Here is a 26,726-nt window from a genome sequence, read left to right as displayed (position 1 = left end):
TATGGCACACTTATTCACCCATATATTTATATACAGTATAAAGTCAACTGGAAATTTAAAAATTCTTATATTAGGTAAATGGAGGCTAGGAAACAGTAAAATACACTATCTAAATTTTTTAATATATTTCAAAAATTGACCTATATTCTCGGAAAAAAGTCAGGTAGAGGCGTAGAAGCCCACATATTCTGTATTTAGGGGCTTAAAAATTTACTGTCGTATTTCAATAATTTTTCGATGAGAGATGTCTACTTTAGAACCAATATTAGTGCAAAATTTTATTCCGTTATTTTCGTTTATGCTTGATTATATAAAGTGAAATAATTATATGAAATGTAAAAATGTGATAAAAGGGAATTAGATATGATTATATTCTTGAGGCATTTACTTAGTGAGTTATCACTTTTTTATAGTTTTCGATGTTATATTTATATTGGTCGTGTTTTCAAAGCGATATTACTCAATTTTACAGTGCATAAGCAGTATAAGTTCAGAAGGAAGTTTTACCAATTTAGCGTTAGGGGTTTCGGAGATATATATTTTAAGCCTTACAGAAGGGAGGCTACGCCCATTTTATAAATATTTTTAATATTATCGATTGCACTGACGGATGAAAATAGAGTCAATATGGAATTTGACTCGTCTTGTCATCCTGGTCATCAATTATTCGGGTCTATATAAATATATAACTCTATATCTATCTCTCTAAGTTTTAGGTGTTATAAATAACCGTTAGCTGTATGTAACCATAATAATTAAATTTCGAATGTGTATGTATGAGTACTTATATATTATATATATACCCATACTTTCATGCATGGTTAAATATTAAAAAAAAGTCGGACAGGCGAGGTTTATTTAAGAGTTTGTACATTATTATATTATCAACTTTTATTTTTGTTGGTGTCATTTAAAATTATTTAAAATTCGTTCAAAGAAGATTTTTATATCTGAAAATGAGATCACTTTCTACCAAAGCAACATCATTGCGCATACTTCCATATTTCTGGCTAAGTTTCCTAAATATTTGAGTACATCAATATTTACCATAGTGTAATACTCCTCTATAATAATTCGCTTCATGCAATTGTGGTTATGGCAAATAACCCTTAAAATTCCAGCAACATAATTTAGTCAATGAATAATTATCTTTTGAAACATAGGGAATTCAATTTGTCAGTGTTATTTATAAAAATATTTAAAAAAAGTTAATTAACATAGAATGAAATGCTCAAAGCTCAAATAAATTGCTATTTACATTTTCTAATTTGAAATGTTCATTTTAATAACATATGGAGTGAATTAAATTTTATTAGTTGTTTAATATTTGATTAATAAAAACAAAGGCATTATGATTTTTCCGTTTATTCTGATAATTACATTTGGTTTGCTTGATAATTGTAGTCGTATTTGTCTGTTAATTACAACTGTTAATTTTTGGTAGTTTCTTTGCAATATTAACTCGGTTTGATACGGTTTTGTATGGAAAATGGATTTAGGTATGAATTATGACTTCATTGGTGAATCAAGTGATTTTCGACGCTAGAGAATATTACAAAATCTTATTCGCTTAACATCATTGGGTTTAGTTTGATTTATCTGCCGAATGACATGCAAAATAAGGATGCTTATATGTATGATAATATGCATGCATGTGTAAACGTTGACACTTTCTGTTTTCGTAATTTTGTTTAATGCTTCGGAAATAAAATCGCTATTAGCACTGCATATATACATACATATGTACGTAAGACTGGAAATAACAGAAAAAATATTACCGTTATTTAGCCCTGTCTTCAAGTTTTCTTCGGATTTTAACATAGAGAAATTGCTACCCAGAAATTTTTTCTAACTCCGGGCAGAATGGTCTAACTACAGTGGGCTGTTGCAGATGCAACCAGCGATTGAGAAACTTTGTATGTATATGTGATTTAAGTGAATTGAAAACTGTCCTACTAATATGAATGGTTACTTTTAACTACCTAGGAGATAATAATCGTTATAACAGTTTTTAGATAGAATATAGCAAATATTTGAATATGGACTTTGAATATGTTTGCGATCCCTAGGTAATATTAACATCCACTCAATTATTCTTACTCGCTTCATTTATTTTTAAAGTAGGTATGTTTCTCTTTCTTGTAATGCTTATGCCTTTCATTACTTTACGTTGTTTGCTTCTTTCTTGACGGTAAGCAACATAAACTGGCGTCTAATGCTTTTGCTACGGCTGGATATCCATTCATTTAAATACAACCTTCTAAGTCTCCACCACTTTCCTGTATACATCTAGCAACTTTGTTTATGCTCATTTTTCTACATACATATGAATCTACAAAAAATACATAAATCTCTTTGTGTAGATGTATGGTATTCCTTTCCGGCGCTTGTTTTTCTTTCGGGTACAAACCTCAATATATACATATACGCCAATGACTGTAAGCAAGCGGTGCTGATCAGTGGATAAACGGCATGCTACGGACTTACAAGTGTGCATGTTATAAATGTGAATAGCGACAAAGTCAACAACAGCAGCAAATATATACATAAGCACAAGGGGTGTATCATTGCCGAAGCGGATCAGAACGGGGGGTCGCTTAGATGCGGTTTCTTTGACTTACTTTTGATGGTGTGAGTATGTAGGTATATACGAGTTTTTACTCTTTGCTCTTAATGAATATTTGTATGTACAAGTATGAATTTACTAACATACAAATATACGTAGTTTTATGTAGCTATATATATAAATATATATGTAAGTGCTTAAGTATGTATGTATATATATATATAAATACATTTGCGATGAAGGTGTTCAACACTCACTGATGACGCCAGTTCCTATATTCGCTAAATACGATGGTCCGCTCATTGCTCACCGCTCATATGTGAAACATTTGCGCGTTTGCTTTTGCTTTTTGTCTATAGCAAAATATTGAATTTAATTTTTTGTTAGTAGCAATTTAACAATTTTCGAGTGGTTATCGCATGCGCGTCGCAATTGTGAATTTAGCGTGCGCTTACTTCTTTTGTTTATTATCGTCGAGCTTTAATATTAGCTTTCATCTGTCAAATTGACAGTGTATTTATCGCTCGTATCTCTTACTTTTTGTAAAATTTCTATTGGTGTGGTATTGGAGATTGAAATATTTTTTCAAATTTTGGTTTCCGAAAAAGGTATATTGTTTTGTAATTTTTGTTGTTGCTACAGTGTATCCCTAACATAAACAGTTTTAATGGAACAACAGGAGCTCAGTTGGGGTCATCATTAGTCAAAGATTGTTATGAGTTTGTTAAAAATTGTTGAGTTTTATAAATTTGCTTACGTATAGTATTATATGATTATAATGCACAATGTGCACTATCCGAATATGTATGTGTTAATCTTATGTGCTTCTAAGCCGTTCCGAGGAAATAAATAATAAATCGTAAGTACTTCGTTTAACTGAAATCTAATAATTATTTGATCATATCTCTTTTGGTAACCAAAATACGGAATATGTAACCAGCAACCTTAAGTGTTTCTTAGTTTAGAAAGCAAAGTTAGAAATTTTCATATAATACTGAAAATATGGTATATATGATGGAAGTAAATTTACTTCGGTATTTTCTTGCCGGCACTTGTTTTCATTCGTGCCAATTAACTGAATTTAAGATTATTGATTGTCGTTCGAAAAATGAAAATTGGTAATCATTTGATTGAATTGCACTTTTCATTATATTCTATTATTATGTTTTCTAATTCCGAATGCGTCTTTTTATGCTCTACAAAAATGTTTTGAGTTTCGCATAACATATAGACATATTGGAATCCATTTAGAATGGCTTACATACATACTTTTTCTCCGCTTATCATAACATGAATTGCGTTTATATGTTATTTTAAACTTTTGTATTCAACTACAATATAACTGTACAATAAAATATGTTATAGTAATTATATAAATAAAGTAATATCACTGCACATTTAATATATTTGTATTTAGGAATTGATTTCATTGTTGTCTGTTTTCTTGTTTTAACTAAATATGATTGATAAAAATCATTCTTTCGCTATTATAGATTTTCTGTCGGGGAAAACTTGGAAATAGCTGCAACATTTAGTATATAAAAAATAACCAACTTACGAGGCGCAACAACAATTTACTTAGAAACACTTTACGGTACGTAAATTTTACTTGTATGTTTGTTAAATTAAGTGCGCTTAAGTGAAAGAAATTAAGAAAATCAATTCGATTGGGTATGTTTTAGAATTTTCCCAAAAATACCGAATAAGCAAAGAAAACTGAACAGAAATTAAGTCATAATAAAACCCAGACGAATTAAGACGCGACCACCACTGCTTAGATTGACGAAAATGTGAATATAAAGATGAAAAGTCGAAAGGGATTCCCAATATAGCTGAAGTTGAGTGACGTTGACTTTGTGCCTTTGGTAATAAAACACGGTGTTTCTAATTGCACTCAAGCGAATCGGATGACCAAGTAACTGAAAAACGAAATAATATACTCGTATGCATATGAGCTAGTGAGAAAAAGTGATATTTCGTATTTTAAGCGAAATCAGTGTTTAAAACACCAACGAATTTTTAGTTAAATATTCTTTATCACAGTATTAAGTCGTTTTTCCATCATGCTTTAATACGAGTAAGACTTATGTTGGTATAGAATATTTCTAAATGATAAACGTAATAATAGGGTCTCTAGTTTTGATCATTTCAATATAATATTCCAAATAAATGCATTGCATGCTATTATGTAAGAAAATATATATTTACACTGCGGTTATTTTATTAAAAACAATACGCGGAAGAAAAAGTGTCGCTAAAAGAAAATATAATATTTATTTCATTAACTAAGACGCTAGTTACCTGATTTATGTATAAATATGTGCATATGTACTCTTATTTGTCAATAACTGTTACTTACAATCGCGAGTAGAATGTTTATATACAAGGAAGGCGTTAGGGTGGAGTATTAAAAATGACCATAAATAAAATAAAGTATTTCGATTACATGATTTTCCTTTTAGAAACGCCATTATAACAAAGGAATACGAATTGAGTAAAAATTAAAGACGAAAGCATTCAATAAGAAATCTAGGCATGTACTACGTTTCCAGTGACTTACGTCGATCGCCTTAGATGAATCAATACACTAAAGCTCTTCTAGCAAATTTTTCAGGAGTCATGAGCTCAATTTACGTCCTGTAAATTGCTGCAGTGTTGATATGGCGCGATGTTGTACAACGTGTGGGCAATTGTGGTAAAACGGAAGTTAAAGGAGGCAATAAAATGATGCTATAAAACCCTATGAATGGCTCATTAAATCAATTGCCAAAAAATCTTAAACGAAATCATTTTCCTTACTCTATCCACAATATATATAACATATGTCTGTGTATATGTACATGAAAGAAATGTAAACGTATCTGTAACTTTTATAAAACTCTAATGGGGTGAATATAGTAGGACGAGAGGATTAAAAATAATAATCTAAATTATGATATAGAAGTAACTAAATATAGCGAAAGTATAGAACTCAGTATTTTAAAACCCCAAACAGTGAATACAAAAAAAAGATCATCTATATATTTTTAGAATCCAATTCGAATAATTATTTGCACATTTGCGTAGGTAAACACTCTTCAAATTATGTAGTTGCCAAGTTGTTGTGAAAATATTATTGGAAACAGATTTTATGGAATCCAAAGCATGCAACGATCGATGTAAAACTTGTAAACTCAAAATAAACTTATCCATTGAAGAAAATTGCTTTAATTTCAAAATGGCACTTTCCAATTTCCATACAATTTAGTTGATAGATTTAGTAAAGTCCTTGGACGAGATAATAATAGTTATATACATATGTATATAATATTTAAAATACTGGCTTCTTATTACAAAAGGTTTGAATTCAACTTCAATATAAAACAATTTTTTTGGACAAATCGACAGCTGATCCTCGGGTCGTTGTTGGAAATGTTAATAGAACCACCATTTTCTTTTAAAGTGATCGAGGTCAAGTGCTTGTCATTGTTATAAGTGTGTTCCCCTTAGTAAAAGTACCATTCTTATTACATTTATAGTCACAGTTAATATTTGTGTTCCTCTTTTTAAATGTATAATTCTTCATTTTCCATGTTCGTTTTCTGAGTGTGCTTTGAATTTTTTATATAAGAAAATTGTTTACTGCTTTTCTTCGAAGGAAAGCGGGAGGTGATCTCTAATCACATAAAATTCATGACTACTTTATCGCCAGTGAAGATCTTTGTAGGCTTGACAATGTATTTGTATTTGGTAGCCAATAATGGACATATGCAATGTATTTTTTAGACAGATTGTGAGGCTCTGCTGTGTTTAATTACTTTCACCAAGGCATTGTATGTGGTAATAGTATTGTCATCGACTATTCCTTTCTAACAAAATAGTACAAAATTATAACAACAACAATACAGCTATTCAGCAGACGCAGCAATACAAGACAAAATGGTGAACTCTAGAGTGAATTAAATAATGTATAGCAATCGGTTGAGTTTAGAGAAAACTTAGCTCATAAGGCTATTTCAATGACTTCATTACCGACGGTTTGTAAGTGTGTTAGTTCTTGATGGTTGCTTGCCATCTTTTGTCGAAAAACTTTTAAACTATTTCACTTGTTTTCCTAATCGGATAATCGTTAAATTATTTAGTGTCTATCAGGTAAATGTAAAAAATTAATAATAAGGATTTCGAAATGCGTAGTAAGCATTCTATATGAAAAGAAGAATACAATAATAATGACATTTTTCAACATTTCTATCTACCTATACAAATTTAGAAAGTAGCGCTGTAACTTGTGGGTCACCTATGTACTAGTTCACTCCTCATTGAATATTCTTTTAAGCATTCTTAGTTACAAAAAATTTTAATTATAAAAATGCAGTAGATTTTAAAACTGTGCTATAGCAATGGTTAGCAAGAATTAATTTTTTATCCTTTTATTTTTTGTTTCGTTTGCCAGTTTATTACCCACGATTTTCTCATTGACATCAAGGCTGTCCAAAGTTTGCCGACGGGAGGGGAATGCTTCTTTCAAAATATTTGACTTATACTTTGACTTATACTTTTGCACATGTGGTATATTACCAATAATGTAAACATTACGTTTATAAATGCAAAGAAGATATTATTCTTATTTTTTAACTACTCGTATATGTGTGTGTTTAACTGATCGCTGTATGAGTGGTAGGTATTTAATGGATTCCCAACAACTTTTCAAAAACTGTTGGGCCACGCATCACGTAGTCAACGCCGCTAAAACAGTGAACATCGGATAATAAACTTTTAAATTTATATTTCAATTAATAATGTCGTTGGTGAATTGGACGTGGAAGAAAATGCTATATTCAGAGAGAAAATACGGCGACATATGCATATAATTGCATGCTTGCAAGCAAGGAGTCTTTGACGTGGCTACAATTAAAACCAATAAAAAAGTGGAAACATATAAATATATAAATAAAAAATCAAATACAAGAAAACGCCAGCAGACATCGAATAGTGAACATCGGGCAACAAATCAGACATTTTAATGCATTTACTGCGCTTCTTTCAATTCGATCTTCTCGTATGAACTTGGTTGAGGATTGTTGGCGGATTCTGCCTTGAAGGTGTAATTGTTAAAATCACACATTATTGTTAACATTTTTATAATATTGTGGAAATATTTAAATATTTATCACTGCTTTCAACCTCTTGGAATTAATCTATCCACTAAGAATTATCGATCTCTAAAAAGAGAAAGTTTAATTTAATTTTAAATTAGTCCATTAATAAACAAAGAAGTAGATTATGTTCGTACATTCCGTGTTTTATATGAAATAATTATGAAAGAAAATCTAGTTTCTTACCTACAATAATTGCATATGAGATATTCGAATAGATTTACGTCTGGGGTGATATTTTGCTCAAATCAAATAAAATAATTTTAGTGGCGAAATATATTCGATATCGCATATATGTACATATACAAGATAAAGTTAAATGCTTCCTGGCACTAACAAACCTCATGGAAGCAAAAAATAAAGACATTACTGAATATATTGGAAAGAGTATAGCACCTGAAGAACAGACATTTTGAAGTAAAAGTCAAATGTTGGTTGGATTGTTTGTTTGTGTGTATTAGATCGTTCCGTTCAGTTAACCACCCAGATGGATCAATATTTCTCCGTGGAATGCCGCGATATGAAAGATGTGGATGAATTAACGTTTGCGACGGTAGACATTACAGGCATCGCAACACTCAAAATGTATTGCTGGGATGGTGTTATTTAAGGACTATGGCGAATTAACATTTTTAGGGCGGGTAGTCGGAAAGAGGGAGAAATATATACGTAACTGGAGCATATTGGATTGTTTTCGTAACGTCAGCTAGTCATTCCGCTTCTATTTCGTTTATGACGTTTACGTTGTTGGCGAATATTGGAAGTGTGTTGCATGCAACATTTCAAAGATTATTGGGGTGTTGTTAGGTTAGGGATTTGTTGGTTTTAACAAATACTTTTTTAGACAATGAAGTCTATGACGGACAGTTGCGTAGATATTTACTTGCATAATATGTAGTATCGAAAAGGGTGATTATGGGGTGATTGTTAATTCCACCAAGCTTATAACTGAGTAAAATTACTTTTTGTTGTACTATTTTGTAGACATATTAATATAAATATATATATTGATATATATAATGTATGTATCAGTCCTTTGAGCTTTAGAATGAGATAACAGAGAACTCGCACTTAAAGTAGCTTTACTGATAAGAAAACTTAATTAAAATCCTTTAAGACAAATAAATAAAAATAGACTGTCACTTTGGTGGTTTGATAGCTCAGTTTTCATTTCCATAAATAATTTGGGGCGGCAACATATACAAGGTTTCTTGACATGGTCCCAGGGTCTGATGTTTTATGTTTTGTTTCGTAAATTGCTATACTCGTATATCAAATTTCAAGTTAAAAATTATAAAAACATATGAAAAATAGAAATTAAATACACAAATAAATATGTATGTATAAATATTTTTAGTTAGCATTTCAATGATAATTGTTGGGATATGGAAATACATATTTATGTACTTATTTTAAAGTTGAATTCAGTACCTTCAAACTGATAAATTCATATTTTTCAAAAGCTATTTAAGTCTTCAACCATATAAAATGACAAATAATTGTTTTCTAAAAGTTTATTTGTTCAAAATAGTAGACTTTCTACTTTTTCCCTTCTGCTCATAAAATATTGTCATCCTCAAATTTCCAAACGGTTCAAGAGTTCAAACATGTCCTTCTATACTTCGAACCTGCTTGGTCGACGACATTTTGCAAATGATTATTGATTATTTCATGATAACAAATGCCTACACAAAAATGTATCTACCCTCATTAGCAATAGATTTGATAGTTGGTTAAACCACAGAAATTACGAAGGTTAGTGCTATTGCTGAAACCGAGGGATTGACATGGACTCTTTATAGTTCTCAAAACTCCTTTAGCATTTGGACATGATCATCATAAGTTAAGCTAAAAAAAAGGAAAATAAACAGAAACAACTTGTTCGATATGGCAGATGAGCTATCCATATATTATATTTGCATACTCCAGCTGGAAGGCTAGCAGAAAATTCGCTGGAAATATGGAACGATTTACAAACACAATTTCCTAAGGTAGCTTTCAAATCCTTAAAAATGTTTGCTACATTAGTTCCATAAAGTTTGTAAAAATGAACCATAATTTATACAGAATAAAGACTGATTTACATCGTATTATATTACATATGTATGTTTATAAACTTAACTACTGAATACCATAATTTTTAAATCCTTAATAAAAACGGTTAAACTTATTTCAAAACTTGCATTAGTATACTTCGTTAGCGAATAAATATGCAAATAAACAAATGTAACATAATTTGTAGTTTTCATGTTTTTAAATAAATTTTTTATTTTCGGTAAAAGTGATACTTTCGATGCGTTGCATAAAGTCGATGCTTCGCATCGACTAAAATATCGATGTCTTTTTAATAGAAATTCCTAGGTATTATTGACTTTATTTAATCTATTTTTTCCAATACTACATACAAGTAATATACTATTAAAATACTCCTGACGTTTCACCAAAGAAACTCATTACAATCAAAAATCTTATGGAGTTAAGTCAAGTTATATAGGACTTCCGATCGACTAAAACATCGATGTTTTTTTGGGGTTGCACCAAAGTAAGTCATTGCAATCACCAATCTTATGGAGTTAAGTCAAGTTATATGGGTTAAGGTTAAGTTTTGGTCCAATTTTATATATTTTCGGCAGAAAAATACACTTAGGGTTTTCACAAGTCTCATAAAGTTATAAGTTATAACGATTCGAAAACATAGCTTTGAGAATTGTAAATGTGTAAACTCATTTTTGTATGAAATCCAACATCAATTTTTTTAAACAAGTGTAAAAATTTATGATTTTACGATTTTACGATGCTTTACGACGGGTTGTGAGTACCCCAACTGTTATGAGTAAAACACGCTCCTTCATTTTCAATGTGATAACCCACATATTGGCCGATGCATACAGTATAAATTTAACTATATGTACTTGGGTCCAGATATTCGGTACCTAGGTGTTACTTGCATATACATGTGAATGCAAAATAAATAATTTTGATTGAAATCGGTCAAGCAGGTCCCGAGATATGAGATTTCAGCTAAAATAGAACGGTACCATGCCCATTGTTCAATTATTTATATCCCGACTCCCGCAATATCATATCGGGGTAAAATTAAAATTTCGTTGGCGTATTTCGCCCACAATGTCAAAATTTTTAACTCGCAGATGCTACTGTGATGACCTATGCCAGATTAAAGTTTTATATCTTAATGTGGTGCTTAGTGATGGTAAGTTAATGGTGTTCTGAGAACGTGGCAGTGGTCCGACTATGCCTACCTAATGAACTCGTTCTCCGCTTTTTACCAGGAAACATGTAAACCAAGATTTATTACAATATTTAAATTTTTTATCAAGTTACAGACAGATGAACGAACGGACAGTCAGACCGACATCCGGATTTTAACTCGTCTCATCATCCTGATCATTTATACATAAATAACCCTATCTCGATTAGTTTTAGGGGATACAAACAACTGTTAGGGAAACAAAACTATTTCACTCTGTAAAAACCTGTTGCAAGAGTATAAAAGGAGAATATAAACGCTCTATCCAGAATATAAAGGCGAGAAGGACATGATCCATTTGGAGCCCATTTTTATACTTTTGCAACATGTTGTTACAGAGTATTATAGTGAGTGACAGTCTGTCTATCCGTTGGTTCGTTCATCTCTGCAAGCTGTAACTTGAGTAGAAACTGAGATTAATCGAAAACGTATAAAGTGCCACAACTAAGCACTAAATTAAGATACAAAACTGTAATTTAGTACAAGAAATCGTAGTGACAAGTGCCCCTTCTGGCCTAAAAATTTTGAAACAAAATCAAAAATGGTCAAATCGCTATAATTGTTATATTTTCGATATCAGCTCAAATATATCAAATAATCGAGTAGGATATATTTCAGTATAAAGAGAAAATAATTATGCAAAATTGGGCTTTCATTAATACGAATTGAAAAGGTAGGTATAGAATTTGATAAGCCCCAACAATAATTGATGAAAAGGGCAATTAGCTCTAACTCCTAACATCAACTCCTTTGAAAATGTATGGAGAGATAACATGTAGTATATTTTTGGAAAAATACGGATTAATAAAACTCTTTATTCATCTTTTTTTCTTTATGACATGTTGTATCTTTTCATTCTTAAATGGCTACAGCTATTATCGTGAACAGAATTATGCTAAAAAATTTTCATCAAAAAATTATTTTGTTAAAATCAACTAATTGCTCATTTAGTAATGCTTGCTCTATTTAACTTAGTTTTTTTATTTACAATACAACTTCTATCAATAAAAATAAAGCAGTTAATTTTTAATGCTAATCTTGGACAATTCTATATAAATCAATCTTTGCCTTTTAATTGGTCATTCGTGCTCTCACTGGCACACTTCACTCAATTCCTAACATTGCCATAAAACGAGCTACCATAAACATACTATAATATTAACACATTATAAAACAATTAACACGGTAAAATTAGCCATAAATAACCAAACGCATATTAATATCAAATAAGTAGTTAAAAGTCGAAATGTAATAAACATGTTGAAATAATAAATAAATAAACATGGGCTTCGCAAGGCAAAAAAAGAACTTATACGAGTATTACCCATAAGTACTTACTATAAAACAATAAAACATGAATAAATATTAACAAGTAAGGAAGGTTTGAGTTTGAAGAGAGCCGAAAATTTGATTAATTCGCATTTCGTAAAAATTAAAGACTTGTGAAATATTTCAACGTTAGTGAACATTTCCTCATTTTCATTAACTGAAGACGAGTTAAAGTGGGAACACTTCTCGATTCCCTCTTCAGTCCTCGGTATCTATCCCATCCAGTGTTGTGGTTGGTTTTAACGTTGCGAGGTACAGTTTCCTTATACCGAGTTCCTGATGAGTTCTCTCAGAGGGCAGCAGTGCAAAACGAGTGAAAAATCGTTCGGCTGTGTGTTGTGATTGCAGCTTCTCGACGTCTAACCTCCTTTGTGTACGTTTTTTGCCGCACAGAGGCGGGTGAGTATCTATATGGTCACTGTAGTAAATGTCACAAGGACCTAATCGCCTCAGTCTTTGTCCCGTCAATCGTACTTCTGGATGTAAGCCTTTACTTTTACGAGGACATCAACCAGCTGGGCAGCGGCACCTTCCCAATAAAGAACCGGACATTCCAGGTTCACGCCCTAATTCGTTTGCCATGGTCCTCATCAAAAGGGGGGAGGCTCTTGTTTCATTTTTATTGGGGATGTTCCTTACATGGCGGGTCCCAAACATAGTGCATAGCCCTGGGAGGGATGGTTCGCCTTCTCACGTTAGCTCGCCTTTAAACGGATGTTTTTGGCTACCCAGAGGATACTTAGTATAAGACCGAAAATCGTGAGCTACTTGAGCCGTATGTAAAGCAATCGCTTCTGACCACTCCCAAGTGAATGGCGTTCAGAGAACTTTTCTCACTTGTATGAATTTCTACACATGACTCCGCCCTCCATATAGGGCGGCAAGGTCAACTAAATTCTATTTCAACATCGTCATTGTGTCTCAGTATAATATGAACGTTCAAACTACATAATTTTCTACTTGTAACCTCAAGTCGTTTTCTTCGCAGTGTGTCATTTATGATGGAAATAAGTTGAAAATTTAAATCTAAATTTTTCGCTAGCTTATTTAATCACAAGTATATTAATTAAACTTATTTAGAGTCACTTTATACAAATCCGAAAAGAATTTCCAGCGGTAATAAAGTAGTTTAGTTATGTCTTATTTATTATATTTCAGGTATAATAAATATAAAATAATTATTTAAATTTATTCCATTCATTATGAGTGCGTACCGGGATGTATCTCTGTATAAGTTACGGTAGCCTGCAGTTTTTTTGGGGTGAGGGGGTGGAAAATGCCTTCCGCATCATCAGTGTTGTCGTCACAGCAACGGTATGTGCCGGTTGCAGGTCACTAAAGCCCCCTCTAAGGAGCCGTCGCCAACCCTGGGACCATATTTGCATTACTTCAGGGTGGCGTTTCATTTTTCTCATTGAGAGATTTACATCTGCACACCTGCGTTCAGGTCCCGCTTTTTACTGCGAATTTCTTGATAACTCCCCCGTTTTCTTCACTCTCCAACATGAGGCTGACTAAATTGTCCGCGTTTATTGGGCCAACCAGGTCTTCTACGGCGGTGCGTTCTCGTTGCCAACGCACACATTCAAAGAATGTGTGTTCAGCGTCGTCTTCTGTCGCGTCGTTGTATAGGCAATTTACGGCTTGTCCATAAGTTTAGATCTTTTATTAGCCAGGCCGTCCATCTGCCGCGGCTTTCATTCTCCCATCTTTGTTGCCATGTTGTTATTGTATCTTGCCTTCTTTCCTTATTAGTTGTATTGCGCTCTTGTTATTATCGGATGAATTCTTTAGATCCCACAGCTTTTCCTTTCACATGCTAGAAGGTCAATTGGTTCATTACCGCTTATAACTAATATTGCATCGCCTGATACTGTTCGGTAGGCTGATGCAACTGCGAGGTCTGCGGTGCGGTGCCGTCTGGCCACTATCTTACGCCGGTTTGCCTTTTTAAGCGCGTCTGCCCAGATCTCAACTCCATATAATATGATGCTGATTGTCGTCGACATTAGGCGCTTCTCTTTTCTTGGCTGGGGACTCCTATGTTGGCCATTAATCGGCTCAGTAGAGAGGTGATCTTCGCTGCCTTTCCTGCGACGTGCTGTATTTGTACTCAGAGGGTTAGTCTGGGGTCCAGTCTTACGCCCAAGTAGTTTACTGCCTTCTATGCGCCAAGTATATGGTACTTGTGTGCATGCTTATCTCGAGGGATATGTGTTTGTTTGTTAGCAGTAGTAGCTCTGTTTTCTTCGTAGCGAGCTGGAGGTTGTGTGAGTCGAACAATGCTTCATGACCTAGTTTAGCTTTTTTCGCGCTTCTTCTGTATCCTTGTGATTACTGCCGCCGTATACTTCATTCACCGTATACTTTTTATACTCTCGCAACAAAGTTGCTAAGGAGAGTATTATAGTTTTGTTCACATAACGGTTGTTTGTAAGTCCTAAAACTAAAAGAGTCAGATATACTAGAGTTATATATACCAAAGTGATCAGGGTGACGAGTAGAGTTGAAATCCGGATGTCTGTCTGTCCGTCCGTCCGTCTGTCCGTCCGTCCGTCCTTGCAAGCTGTAACTTGAGTAAAAATTGAGATATCATGATGAAACTTGGTACACGAATTTCTTGGCTTCATAAGAAGGTTAAGTTCGAAGATGGGCAAAATCGGCCAACTGCCACGCCCACAAAATGGCGAAAACCGAAAACCTATAAAGTGTCATAACTAAGCCATAAACAAAGGTATTAAAGTGAAATTTGGCACAAAGGATCGCATTAGGGAGGGGCATATTTGGACGTATTTTTTTTGGAAAAGTGGGCGTGGCCCCGCCCACTACTAAGTTTTTTGTACATATCTCAGAAACTACTATAGCTATGTCAACCAAACTCTACAGAGTCGTTTCCTTCAGGCATTTCCATATACATTTCAAAAATGGAAGAAATCGGATAATAGCCACGCCCACCTCCCATACAAAGGTTATGTTGAAAATAACTAAAAGTGCGTTAACCGACTAACAAAAAACGTCAGAAACACTACATTTTACGGAAGAAATGGCAGAAGGAAGTTGCACCCAGACTTTTATTAAAAATTGAAAATAGGCGTGGCGTCGCCCACTTATGGACCAAAAACCATATCTCAGGAACTACTAATCTAATTAATTTTACAGCAAAATAAAAAAAACATGTAAATGACGGATAATGAAATCTCGATTATCACTTTATCATGCGAGAGTATAAAATGTTCGGTGACACCCGAACCCTTGTTATTTATAAAGGGTATTCCAGTTGAGTTGTTTTATATTGTTTTTGTAATTCCCAGTGATTATAAATTATGATATTAAGTCTTGTGTGAGGAAACGCAGAAAGCAAAGCTTTTGAAATGCTTATCGATTTGAGTATATATTTTTTCTTATATTATTACCTTACCTACATATTTTAGAATATATTCCAAAGTGTATGCTTAAATTTTTCTGTCTAATTGGTCTACTCTATAAAATCGCACAAATAGTTTTAATACGTATTAACGATTGGGGAACTGTTGTAAACTGCGTTAAGATAGGCATGTTAATAAGCCTATATACATACATACATATATTTAAATACTCTTTTGAGTAATAATGAATATAAATACCATGCAAAAAGAAGCACCACGTTGTATACTTGGGCAGAACCTACGTCGTAACCACACTAAACATATGAAAAAATAATGGTACATTAACATTGTGATCTCATTGGACATGATTAAAGCTGGTTCAACCCTGCTTAACATAGGGCCATTCACCAAACTACTTTGTTGAATCCTCCATATATTCTAATTACACCAGACAATCAATTATTGTGATATTATTGGATTGGTTCTAAGTGGTCCTTTCGTGTATCTCGGTTTTTAAATTTGGTGCTTCAGATTTTTTTTATATATCATATACGAGTAGCATGTAGCTGCCATACAAACTGATAGATCAAAATGAACTTCTTGTATGAAATTTTTATTTATTTAGGGAATGAATTATTATTCTAGGTAAAATTATAATTTCAAAACAAATTGTTCAGATCATATGTATACCAATACAAATTGATCGATCAAAATTAAGTTCTTGTATAGAAACTTTGTAATCTGTGAAGGGTATTGCAGCTTTGGTCGTTTTACATTTTTTTTTAATTTCAGACCATTGGTGTCACTTTCTCCTAAGATATCTTGTACCAAATAATAGTTTTATATCTTACTTAGCGCCTTAGTTACTAGCACACTATAGGGTTTTGCATAACTGCATTTTGTGCTGCAATGGGTCGTTTCGCTCATCTGCAATGCCAATCTTCTCATGCTTTAAAGAAACATCTGTTCACAGTTTTATAACAATATCTTAACAGGATTTTCACTGGTCTGGTTTCCTGGTATGGTTTCCTCAATTATTTGAATATACTATATAATTCTGTAGGTTGGTGATCTAATAATTTTGTAGCAACATGTTGTAAATAAATGTAAAATATGAAATGGATTACAATAATACTTGATATCTTATTTCAGGTTATAGAATAAAATAGTTTCATTATTAAACTTCTCGTTTCAGAGATATGTATTTATATTTATATTTCCAAAGTAAATTTTTTGAATCTAGCGCCCCATCCATATGACGACTGGTGCGTTAGAATCTGCTACCTTTATCGATTGTCCAGTGAGAATTTCGTAACATTTCATAGATTGGAAGTGAAGTTATTGCGTTTTAAGTGTCAGTTTGTTTGTGTTATGAGCTTCGAACAAAGAGCCAACATTAAATTTTGGTAAAAATTTGTAAAACTTTTACCAAAAAGAAATCGCTCATGAAGAAGTCAAGAGTGAAGACAATGCTGATTTGTTTTTATGATTCCAAAGGTATTGTCAAGAGTGAAGACAATGCTGATTTGTTTTTATGATTCCAAAGGTATTGTCCACAAAGAATTTGTTCCACCCGGCCATAACGTTAATGCGGTATTCTACCTTAGAGTTTTGAAGCGTTTGGTGCGCCATATTCGACGTGTTCGACGCTTGTGACCGATTATTTGACTAAAAATAACATTTTAACCACTAACCACTCCTCGTATTCACCTGATATGGCACCGTGCGACTTCTTCCTTTTCGGAAAAATTCATTTTTCCATGAAAGGAAAGCGTTATGCAGACATAGAGGTTATTCAAAAGGCTTGCGCCGGCATACTGCCGGCCATACCGGCCAACGAGCTAAAACACTCGTTCGACATGCTTTTGGACGGTGCAAAACACTGTATTGAAGCAAAAGGGGACTATTTTGAATAAAATGAATTGATTTTGCAAAAAAGTACCATTTGTTACCAATCTTGTATTCTACCACCGGTGCTCAATATTTGAAACAATAGCCGGTTTCGGAACTTCAACTAATTTATTTTCTTTCCCATTCCAAGGCTTACATATCTCAATTGGTTCATCGCCCACAATAACTGAACTGGCTTACTACCAGCCGGCGCATTACGGCAATGTTAAGATTAGCTTCGTATTACATTTCATACGATCCCCTGCCGAGCTTTTTCAAATCTAACTCAGACTGTAGTTCACATTCGACTTTTTTGGACCGTACCGATGCAAAATATCTCCATTTCTTTTAGAGCTACAAGAAGGCTTACTGAAGCGATCCAATTATAACAAGTAAGGAAGGGCTAAGTTCGGGTGTCACCGAACATTTTATACTCTCGCATGATAAAGTGATAATCGAGATTTCATTATACGTCATTTACATATTTTTCAAATACCGTATTTGTGTAAAGTTTTATTCCGCTATCATCATTGGTTCCTAATGTATATACTCGTATTATACAGAGAAGGCATCGGATGGAATTCAAAATAGCGCCTGTCCAAAAGTGATCCCGTTTAGAAATAATGGTATAAAATCGGAAATTCTTTTGAATCTTTGACTTGTGGTATGCATACATATCCAGTTGCAAAGCCAAGTATGAGTCTCAAGGTCAGATTATTCGATGTAAGGAAAAACTAGTTCTCATAAGAACGGAAATGAGCTACTAGCTGAGATAAATTGTTTATAATGGTTTAAATGGATTTAATATACTATATGTATGTACATATTTATATATTACTGTGGTTTGCTTTTCCAAGAGAGTAACTTTTAATAATTAAAAAACAAAAATTCTCAAAAATCTATACAATTCGTTTTAGAGAAGCTTAATAGCACTAACTGTACTTGTTTAGTAAAATAGTATATGACTGCCTAAGATAAGGTTTTTTCCCAAATTAAATATGGGTTTTCAGTGTTCTTTTGTTTAATTATCATATAACTAGCCTTAAAATTTTTTTTCAGAAAATTCTTTAACTACGTCAACTCATAAAAATACATATATATGTGGTGGCATATATATACGTATGTATATGTATATAACTTTTATTAAAAGGTGTGGGCATAGTCATGCACATGAAACTTATATATATACATATGTATACGCACACTCATGCTTTTGTAGGTAGAAAGGAATCTTATCCAAGCAAAAAGCATAAGTAGACAATAACAAAGTTTGTTGGCGTGAATACATCGCCAATTTTTAGATATAGATGGAGCCCTTTGATTCAATAAGTTTATAAAGTTGAACGCAGACATATGACTCAAATGTGGATACGCTCATTATAAACCTTCTCTCCTATGATAAGAGATACAGTTGTTTAATATATGTATAAAGCGCATGCGCTACTATATGTATATGTTGAGTGATAATCTATATGGTTATCGTACAAATGTTTTGAATTAGTTTCAAAATTATTCGATTTCAGTTATTATTATTATTTGTGCAATTAGTATTGAAATGTAAATTTTAACTTTTGCAATATTTTGAAACATATTGCTAAACTTTTGATAAATATTGTAATATACATATAAGGGTATATCTTGCTGTGTTTGAAAACGGAAATCAAATTTCCAAAGTAAAATTTCGTTTTGAGTTCAAACTGTTTTAAATCATGCATAACGAGGTAGAGTCAGAAACGGTGTAAGAGCACAGTTCACTGCTCTTTATAATAGAGAGAATTCAATGTCATGGCAACGCTTTCTTAGGCCAGCGTCAATATTCAAATTGAGCGTTTCACGTGGGGAGGGAGTATGCATAATCGACACAAATACACTTCAGAATCTATGTACGTGATCGTATACGTATAGAAAATACGTGTGAGGTGTAGGGATACTGCGTCTGAGAATATAATACGTATATACATAAGTATAGGGTCGACACTGTTGAAGCAAGTACTTTATTTGTAGAGGGCGGATATGCTAGTTTTAGTGAAATGTTCAGAAAAGTTTTCAATTGTTGTATTCATGTAGTACATTTGCCTTCGACAGATATATTCCTTTTTAATCAATCTATCTACTTAAAAGTTTCCAATAAAAGAGTGTTAGACAATGTGCAATGGGTGAATAATTGTAGTTGTGAGAAAATCATATCTCCAAAGCACACGTGTACTCATACAATGTGAATAGAAGACCTATGCTCTATGTGTGGGTGAGAGAACATCCTGTCGTGCGCTCAAAAATGTGTGTTTGCCTATGTTCACGTATTGCAACACGCACTGTTTGAATATTACGTATACATATACGAGCGGCACATATACAATACGTGTGGTTTATTGGGAGCTCGCTCACGCTAGTGGAAGAATTGCTTGACTAGCGTTTGCCTTTGTTCGCACACCGAGTGCGCCGGAGTGTTATATCTTAACGACGAAGCTGGCGCTGTTTTGAAGTATGTTCGCTAGTGGTGGCCTTGCGCATAGTGTATTGAGGCGCGAGCATTTAGAAGTGGTGCGGTGCTGCGCGGAGGAATGTCGCAGGCAAATAGTCATTTCGATTCAATTGTGTATTGCGTGTGTTGACAAAAGAATCTCTGTTTTCAGTGTAGATTTGTACTCCGCATAGCACAGTACGAAACATACGCTTGAAGCGGTATTTGTAACGTGTAGTATAGCACAATAATAGCAGCGTCGAAACCAATTGATACGTCGGAGATTTATCAATTAGCTAAAGAAGTGTCAATTTTTTAATTGAAATCGACATCGCGTTGTATTGCTCTTAAAAGAGGGGAAACAGTTTGGAATGATTGCAATCATTCACTAAAATTATTGAATTTCAAATAAAAAAATGTGGTGTTAATATAGTCGGTATATTTGGTGAATACAAAACATACCCAGTTCATAGAATTACCTAAATTTACAAAATATTTAAGCGTATAAAGTTAACGAATTTATTTATAAACATTGAACTAAACAAGTCGCTTTTTTCTTTCAACAATGTTACTTTGCCACCCAAATTGAAATCCACCTGCTCCATCTATACATATGTATATCTGTGCCGCAACAAACTGAAACAATAACACCAACGGAAACCGTTCAACCTGTCTTCAATCGGAGATCTGCGAAAATTTACAAAACTGAAAAACAATATAAATTTGTGTTTGTTTTGATCGTAAAATGAATTTTATTATCGGCACCGGCTACAAAAATAACTTATACGGCGGTCATAAACACTTGGACATATGTTCTACCAATACAACTAATATACAACAAATAAAAATATATAAATTTGGAAACAAACAATAATAAAAATAAAAAAAACTTTGAATTGCTTGTGTAATTTGTTTCCCATGAATGGACTACTTCTTAATTGGAACCATAAACTCACGCGTCGCGCTTGTTCATTTGTCATTTTATGGGCACTGGAATACCTCCAATAAAAATATTTGCTACACTTCGAAATAAAAACAACACTATCAACGAATGTAACAACTCACTGAAATCGACCATAAAATGACGTCAAATCTCAAATCGCCGTTAACTATTTTTCAAATAAATGGTTTAAATCCTAATTAAATTAAATTATTAAATGAACTTGAAATACAAAAACTTTGCGACTTACCAAAATATAATAAAAATAAAAAATTATTAATTAACATTATGGAAACTTTAATGTGAACATGCCATAAATCAAAAAAAATTAAAAAATATTTAAAATGTTTTTACTAACCTTAACAATCACATTCTAACCTATGGGCCCTGCTGTAAACATTTACTCTTGCTTCCCGTTCACCAACAAAAAATATTGCACACTCATATTCCTGGTGAATAATTGCACCACCGTCGCCAACGTGTTCTCTTTTATAATTCTCTTCATTCACGTGAAATATTTACTCTCTGACTTAACGCATAACTACTCATCTGCATATATTATGTGTATTATTCTCTTTGACAACGGTTGCCGGGTTGTGAAATAACTTTTTTTTGTAAAATCTCACAACCGATTAATGCAATTGATCTCGTAATTATTTATTGAATGTTAATACATTTTAATATATAAACTCCACGCTTGGAAAACTCGCGTTCGCGTTGTATAATTGTATCTGCTGTTCGCTAAAATACTCGTTACTGCTTTATTCGAATCGCGCTCAAAATAACCGTAAATATTCCACCACTCCCCCAAACCCCAACCATCCCGCTGGCGTGTGCTCTCTACGACCCCCACGATGTCTCGGCAGTCGGGTCGCACGCCGCTGCCGGGACTTGGTGGGGGCCACATCATCACGCTCCACATCCAACCGCTACTGCTTCGTCCACCGTCTCCGCTGTTTCGGTTATCAATCAACAACCCGCCACAAATATTATCAATCAATTGCACCACCACCCGCATCACCACCACCATCCGCATCTGCAACATCACCATCATCATCTTCAACACACTGTGCCGACTGTGTCGGCGAATTCAACCTCACTCATACCGACGGCGGCTGTGCTTCCACAACAACAACAACAAACAACAACAACGTCACATTCCACGCCTACTAATGCGGTTATGTATGAAGATCCCCCTCCAGTGCCAATTGCTTCCGTGCAACAGCAACAACAACAACAGCAACATCTCCTGCCCACTCAACAGCAGCAACAGCAGCTCGCAGCTACACCAGTTGGTGGTGCCCACAGTCCTTCCCAAACACCTTCAGGTGCCCAACCTCAAGCACAGCAACATCTCACCTCTCCACACCACCAACAGCAACAACAACAGCAGCAAACGAATAGTGTGCCTCCTGGTGCGTCTGCGAACCTCCAGCAACAACAACAACAACAACAACAAAACTCAGCAGTGGCGTCCGGCCAAACGCAGATTGTTGCGCCGTCAACGGCGAGTGTTTCCCCCTCCAGTGTTAGTTCCCAACCCCCAGGTAAGTAAAAAAAGCTTAGTTTAATTTACTGAGTTACACCCCTTTCTTAATTTCGTAAATTTATACTTTGTACAAAGATCTAATGATTGAAAAGTTTGCAGATTTCAGACTTTGAGACAACTATTCTACATTAGTTATAAATTTTCAAAAGATTATCATAAAATTAATAATAAATATATAATAGTACAAAAAATATTATATTTAATTAAATTTATCTAAGGTATAAAAATTCGTTTGAAATATTATCGCATTGAATGGTTTAACTACTCAAACAATGAATTAAAACACATTCCACTTGCTAAAATTCAAAATTATTTCATTCTTCTAATATTTCTCATTCTTTCAGAATTATTGACAAAAAATAAACATGAAACATAATTCCGTCAGCTTTTTCTCTAAAATTATTTGGCATCATTATTTCCTTTATTTGAAAGAACAGATTTCCAAACAAACTTGGAAATATTTAAAAGGGCTCCATTTGAAATATTTCATTCCAAAAAAATGCTTTCTAAACGAGAAGATCCATTCAAACACATATAGTTTTAAAATGTATTCTATTATATTTTGCAATCCAAATGTAAAGTTATTAGCAATCTTTTTAATTAGTGGACTATAAATTGACTAATCTCATTTAAAAAGATATTTATATAATATTTTAAATATATTTTTCTGAAACGATCATATACAATTTTATATAAAGATTTATACAAAATTTTATTTAAGCAATTATCCGGGTATATGTTAATCAATTGTTTCTGAATTTCTTAATTTCAGACATGTCATTGTTAGCACCTCTGCACATACCCGCGATCCGACCTGGTTTTGAAGCTGACGCGACGGCAGCAGTTAAAAGACATCCTCATCCTTGGGCTTACGATGGTGATGGCTTCAGTTCACAATATCACGCATCACAATACTTTCTAGATCGAGACCGAAAGCCAGTTTTCTATGGTTACCCCGAGACACAATACCAGGTTAAATAATGATTAAATAATATTTCATATAAATGTTTTATTAGCAGCAAAAACCTAAGAAGGACTTTGTTTAATCTCTCGATTATACTTTTTATACGACTGTAGCCGTATTGGAATTACCGGGAACAACCTACACCCGCTGCAGCGGCCTACATGAGCGCTAGTGATGAACGACATGCTGCCGCAGCTGCTGCCCGCCAATCCGTCGAGGGCACTTCGCAGTCTAGTTATGAAACGCCAACGTATTCTTCACCAAGCGGGCTGCGTGGGTACCCAAGTGAAGCTTATTCAAGTTCAGGTAAAACATTGTACAACTTGTTTTTTTTTATTCATATTAAATTTTTCATAAAGCTATTGACTTACATATACAATGTATTTTTATATATAATTGAAAATTATACGGCGAGTACAAAATCTTTATAATCGGAGGTAGGAATCGTTTATTCTCTTATCGAACAGTTCATGTAGTTTAAATATTTTACATTACAGATTAACCGAAATTATTAGAATTCAAATTCACTATATAAATAAAACATTTTGAAGTGCATTCGCACGATTATTATTGTAAATAAATCGTGAGCAACCTTTGCACTAAGGTCGTAATGCTAATTAATCATTCTCACTGTGATGATTTTAAAAATGAATAAACATATATTTTATATGTAATATATAAAATACTTCAATTATGAAAATATATATATGTATGTATTTTGTTTATTCATGATCATTATGATTTCATTTTAAGGTGGTACAGCTGGCATTCCTGTTGGTACGGTTGGGCCTTGTACTCCCACTAATGCCCTACATGAATGGACTGGACAAGTTTCGGTGCGAAAAAAGCGTAAGCCCTACTCCAAATTTCAAACTCTTGAATTGGAAAAGGAGTTCCTTTACAACGCTTACGTCTCCAAACAAAAACGTTGGGAGCTAGCAAGAAACTTAAATCTTACTGAACGGCAGGTAAGCGCTGCAATGATAATTTAATTACCATTATTATTTTCTTTTCTCCATTTTGGTTTACAGGTAAAAATTTGGTTTCAAAATCGTCGTATGAAAAATAAAAAGAATTCACAACGTCAAGCCTCCCAACAAAATAACAATAACAGCGCCAATAGTAATCATAACCATACGCAAGCGACGCAACAGCATCACAATACTCATCATATGAATTTGGGTTTGAGCATGGGGCATCATACCGCTAAAATGCATCAGTGACCTTTGGACAACAGCAGTGCCAGCGCCATGGGCTTCCCCACCTACTAGCATTTTGTGAACATAAAAACCGAAATACAGCCAGAATTTCTGTAATTGACAAATTCAACCTACACATTCATATACATCAAAATATTGCCGTAAATAAATAACTTCAATATATTAGTAGAAAGCTGCTTACTATCTACACATTTATATTTATAGACAATTAAAGTTCAGAAATCTTATTGTGGATCAACAGTAATCAAAGAGATTGCCTGTTAAAACCTTAATTGCAAAGAAATTATTGTAATTAAAGTTCTTATTTGTGTTCATATTATTTTATATTTTTGTATTTAACATTACGCAATGTTTGTTTAAATTTTTGTGTATTCAAACCTTTTTCCCAGTGTAATTTCTGATAAGGGAGTGTTGCAATCCATTGTTTATTATTTAAAGTTTTAAATAACTTTTGTTTGGTTTAAACAGACAGTTTCATTGTTTTGATCACTAAGATGTTTTATACGTTCAAGTACAAGATATTAGAGATAATAAGGATAAAATATTGGTAAATAATGGTAAGCAAGCCCAGTAATTTGAATAATTCACGATATATCATAGGCAATAAATTGTCTGCAGGTTGTCAGGCTGATGTTCGCTTATTGCATGCAAATATTAGAGTATGCAATTTATAAAGACATGATAGAGGCACTGCTACAGTCAAAGTAACGTTTGAGGTAGACTATAAATACTAATAAATATCTTAAATATATTTAAACTTAAACTACATTTAAAATAATAAATAAGTAATTTATATGTAATGTGGAATTGTAGTAAAATAGTTGGCTCTTTAAAAGGATGTATAAAGTTTTGTCAAATTCTCATAAAAACCTATTTAATATATGTATCTTAACAAATATATAATTAAAGAACAATTAAATTTTAAGAGTATAAAAAAAGATTAAACTTATTAGTGAATGCACGTTTTGAGAAAAAATCATTTAATATTTATGAGAGTCAAAAATAACAATGTAAAACAAAAATAAGCATTATCAAAATGTGTAATCTCGTAAAGTTAGAATATAATGCGCACATAAACACTCACGTAATATTTGCACATATGCAAAGGAACACTTCTATAATAATGACTGCATATGATTGTAGTCATCCATGTAGGCAAACATACGTACATACATGTATTACTCATTAATCCACTATATTATATAACGTAAATGAGAAATAAAATAAAAATATTTCATTATCAAAACAGCTTGTACTTCTAAATGTATTTGCAATGAACGTGTCATATATTGTCGCTGTGTAATTTGTATTTGTCGTCTTCGTATTGTATTTTAATTAATTATTGTAAATACATAAATTTTGAATATATGTATATATACAATATTGGAAACCCAAAAATTTAAACAAAAACAGTACCAATTAATTTTCATTTATTCTAAATAAAATGCAGGAAAAATATGGCTATTGAAAAGTTTGCTTATAACTTAGATAATGAGAGAGAGTAGAGAAGTTTTAGGGGAAGATTTTCTATCTTTAAATATTGGACATTAAAAATATGGTAAACTAATCACTGAACTGGAACAAGTATCACTTTTGGATCTTTTCATAGTCAATCATATCTAAAGAGTTCCATTTCCATAATATTTGCTAATTGGATTATTTTGATGAATAGCAAATTATTTGTTCCGCTTCTTTCGTTGGCATAATATGGATTTGCAAATATTTGAAGTTAAAAAAGATATACAAGCTTGAAGACGACGCGAAAATTTTATGTAATTCCGGAAAAAGTTAAGAAGACTAAAGTTAATATAAAATTAGTATATTGTAAGATGTATGTGTGTTTGTCTATTAGAAATTAAAAAAAATCATATCTAGTGATTTATAACTAGCTATGTTAACTACATAAAGTTTGCAAGCAAAATATTTATACAAGTATTATATGTACAGATATATGTATAATAATTATACATATTTCAGGCAACTTTATAAAGATACAAACAATTATTCATCGTTGATCGGCAATATTACTTGCATAAGTG

The 26,726-nt window shown here is 33.0% G+C and overlaps 2 protein-coding genes across 2 annotated transcripts in view; one reads left to right on the top strand and one right to left on the bottom strand.

Annotated features, from left to right (window-relative positions):
• Positions 1-26,726, bottom strand: part of LOC126757482 (craniofacial development protein 2-like) — a 467,204-nt gene that overhangs the window by 130,040 nt on the left and 310,438 nt on the right. The window lies entirely within an intron of this gene.
• LOC126751541 (homeobox protein abdominal-B-like) lies at positions 12,726-24,937 on the top strand. Its single transcript, XM_050461892.1, has 6 exons — positions 12,726-12,780; positions 21,821-22,501; positions 23,276-23,475; positions 23,581-23,773; positions 24,221-24,435; positions 24,499-24,937. The coding sequence occupies exons 1-6, from the start codon at positions 12,726-12,728 to the stop codon at positions 24,688-24,690; spliced, it is 1,536 nt and encodes a 511-aa protein (XP_050317849.1). The 3' UTR covers positions 24,691-24,937.

The sequence above is a fragment of the Bactrocera neohumeralis genome, chromosome 2 (genome assembly GCF_024586455.1).
Source record: "Bactrocera neohumeralis isolate Rockhampton chromosome 2, APGP_CSIRO_Bneo_wtdbg2-racon-allhic-juicebox.fasta_v2, whole genome shotgun sequence".
NCBI lineage: Eukaryota > Metazoa > Arthropoda > Insecta > Diptera > Tephritidae > Bactrocera > Bactrocera neohumeralis.
This window is presented reverse-complemented; position numbering and strand designations above follow the sequence as displayed.

What these genes read in the sequence shown, in the direction of transcription:
- LOC126751541 (XM_050461892.1), top strand. Translation starts at nt 12,726, where the DNA reads ATGTCACAAGGACCTAATCGCCTCAGTCTTTGTCCCGTCAATCGTACT. An exon ending in TGTTAGTTCCCAACCCCCAG is followed by an intron (nt 22,502 to 23,275) that starts GTAAGTAAAAAA and finishes TCTTAATTTCAG; the next exon opens with ACATGTCATTGTTAGCACCT. An exon ending in ACCCCGAGACACAATACCAG is followed by an intron (nt 23,476 to 23,580) that starts GTTAAATAATGA and finishes ATACGACTGTAG; the next exon opens with CCGTATTGGAATTACCGGGA.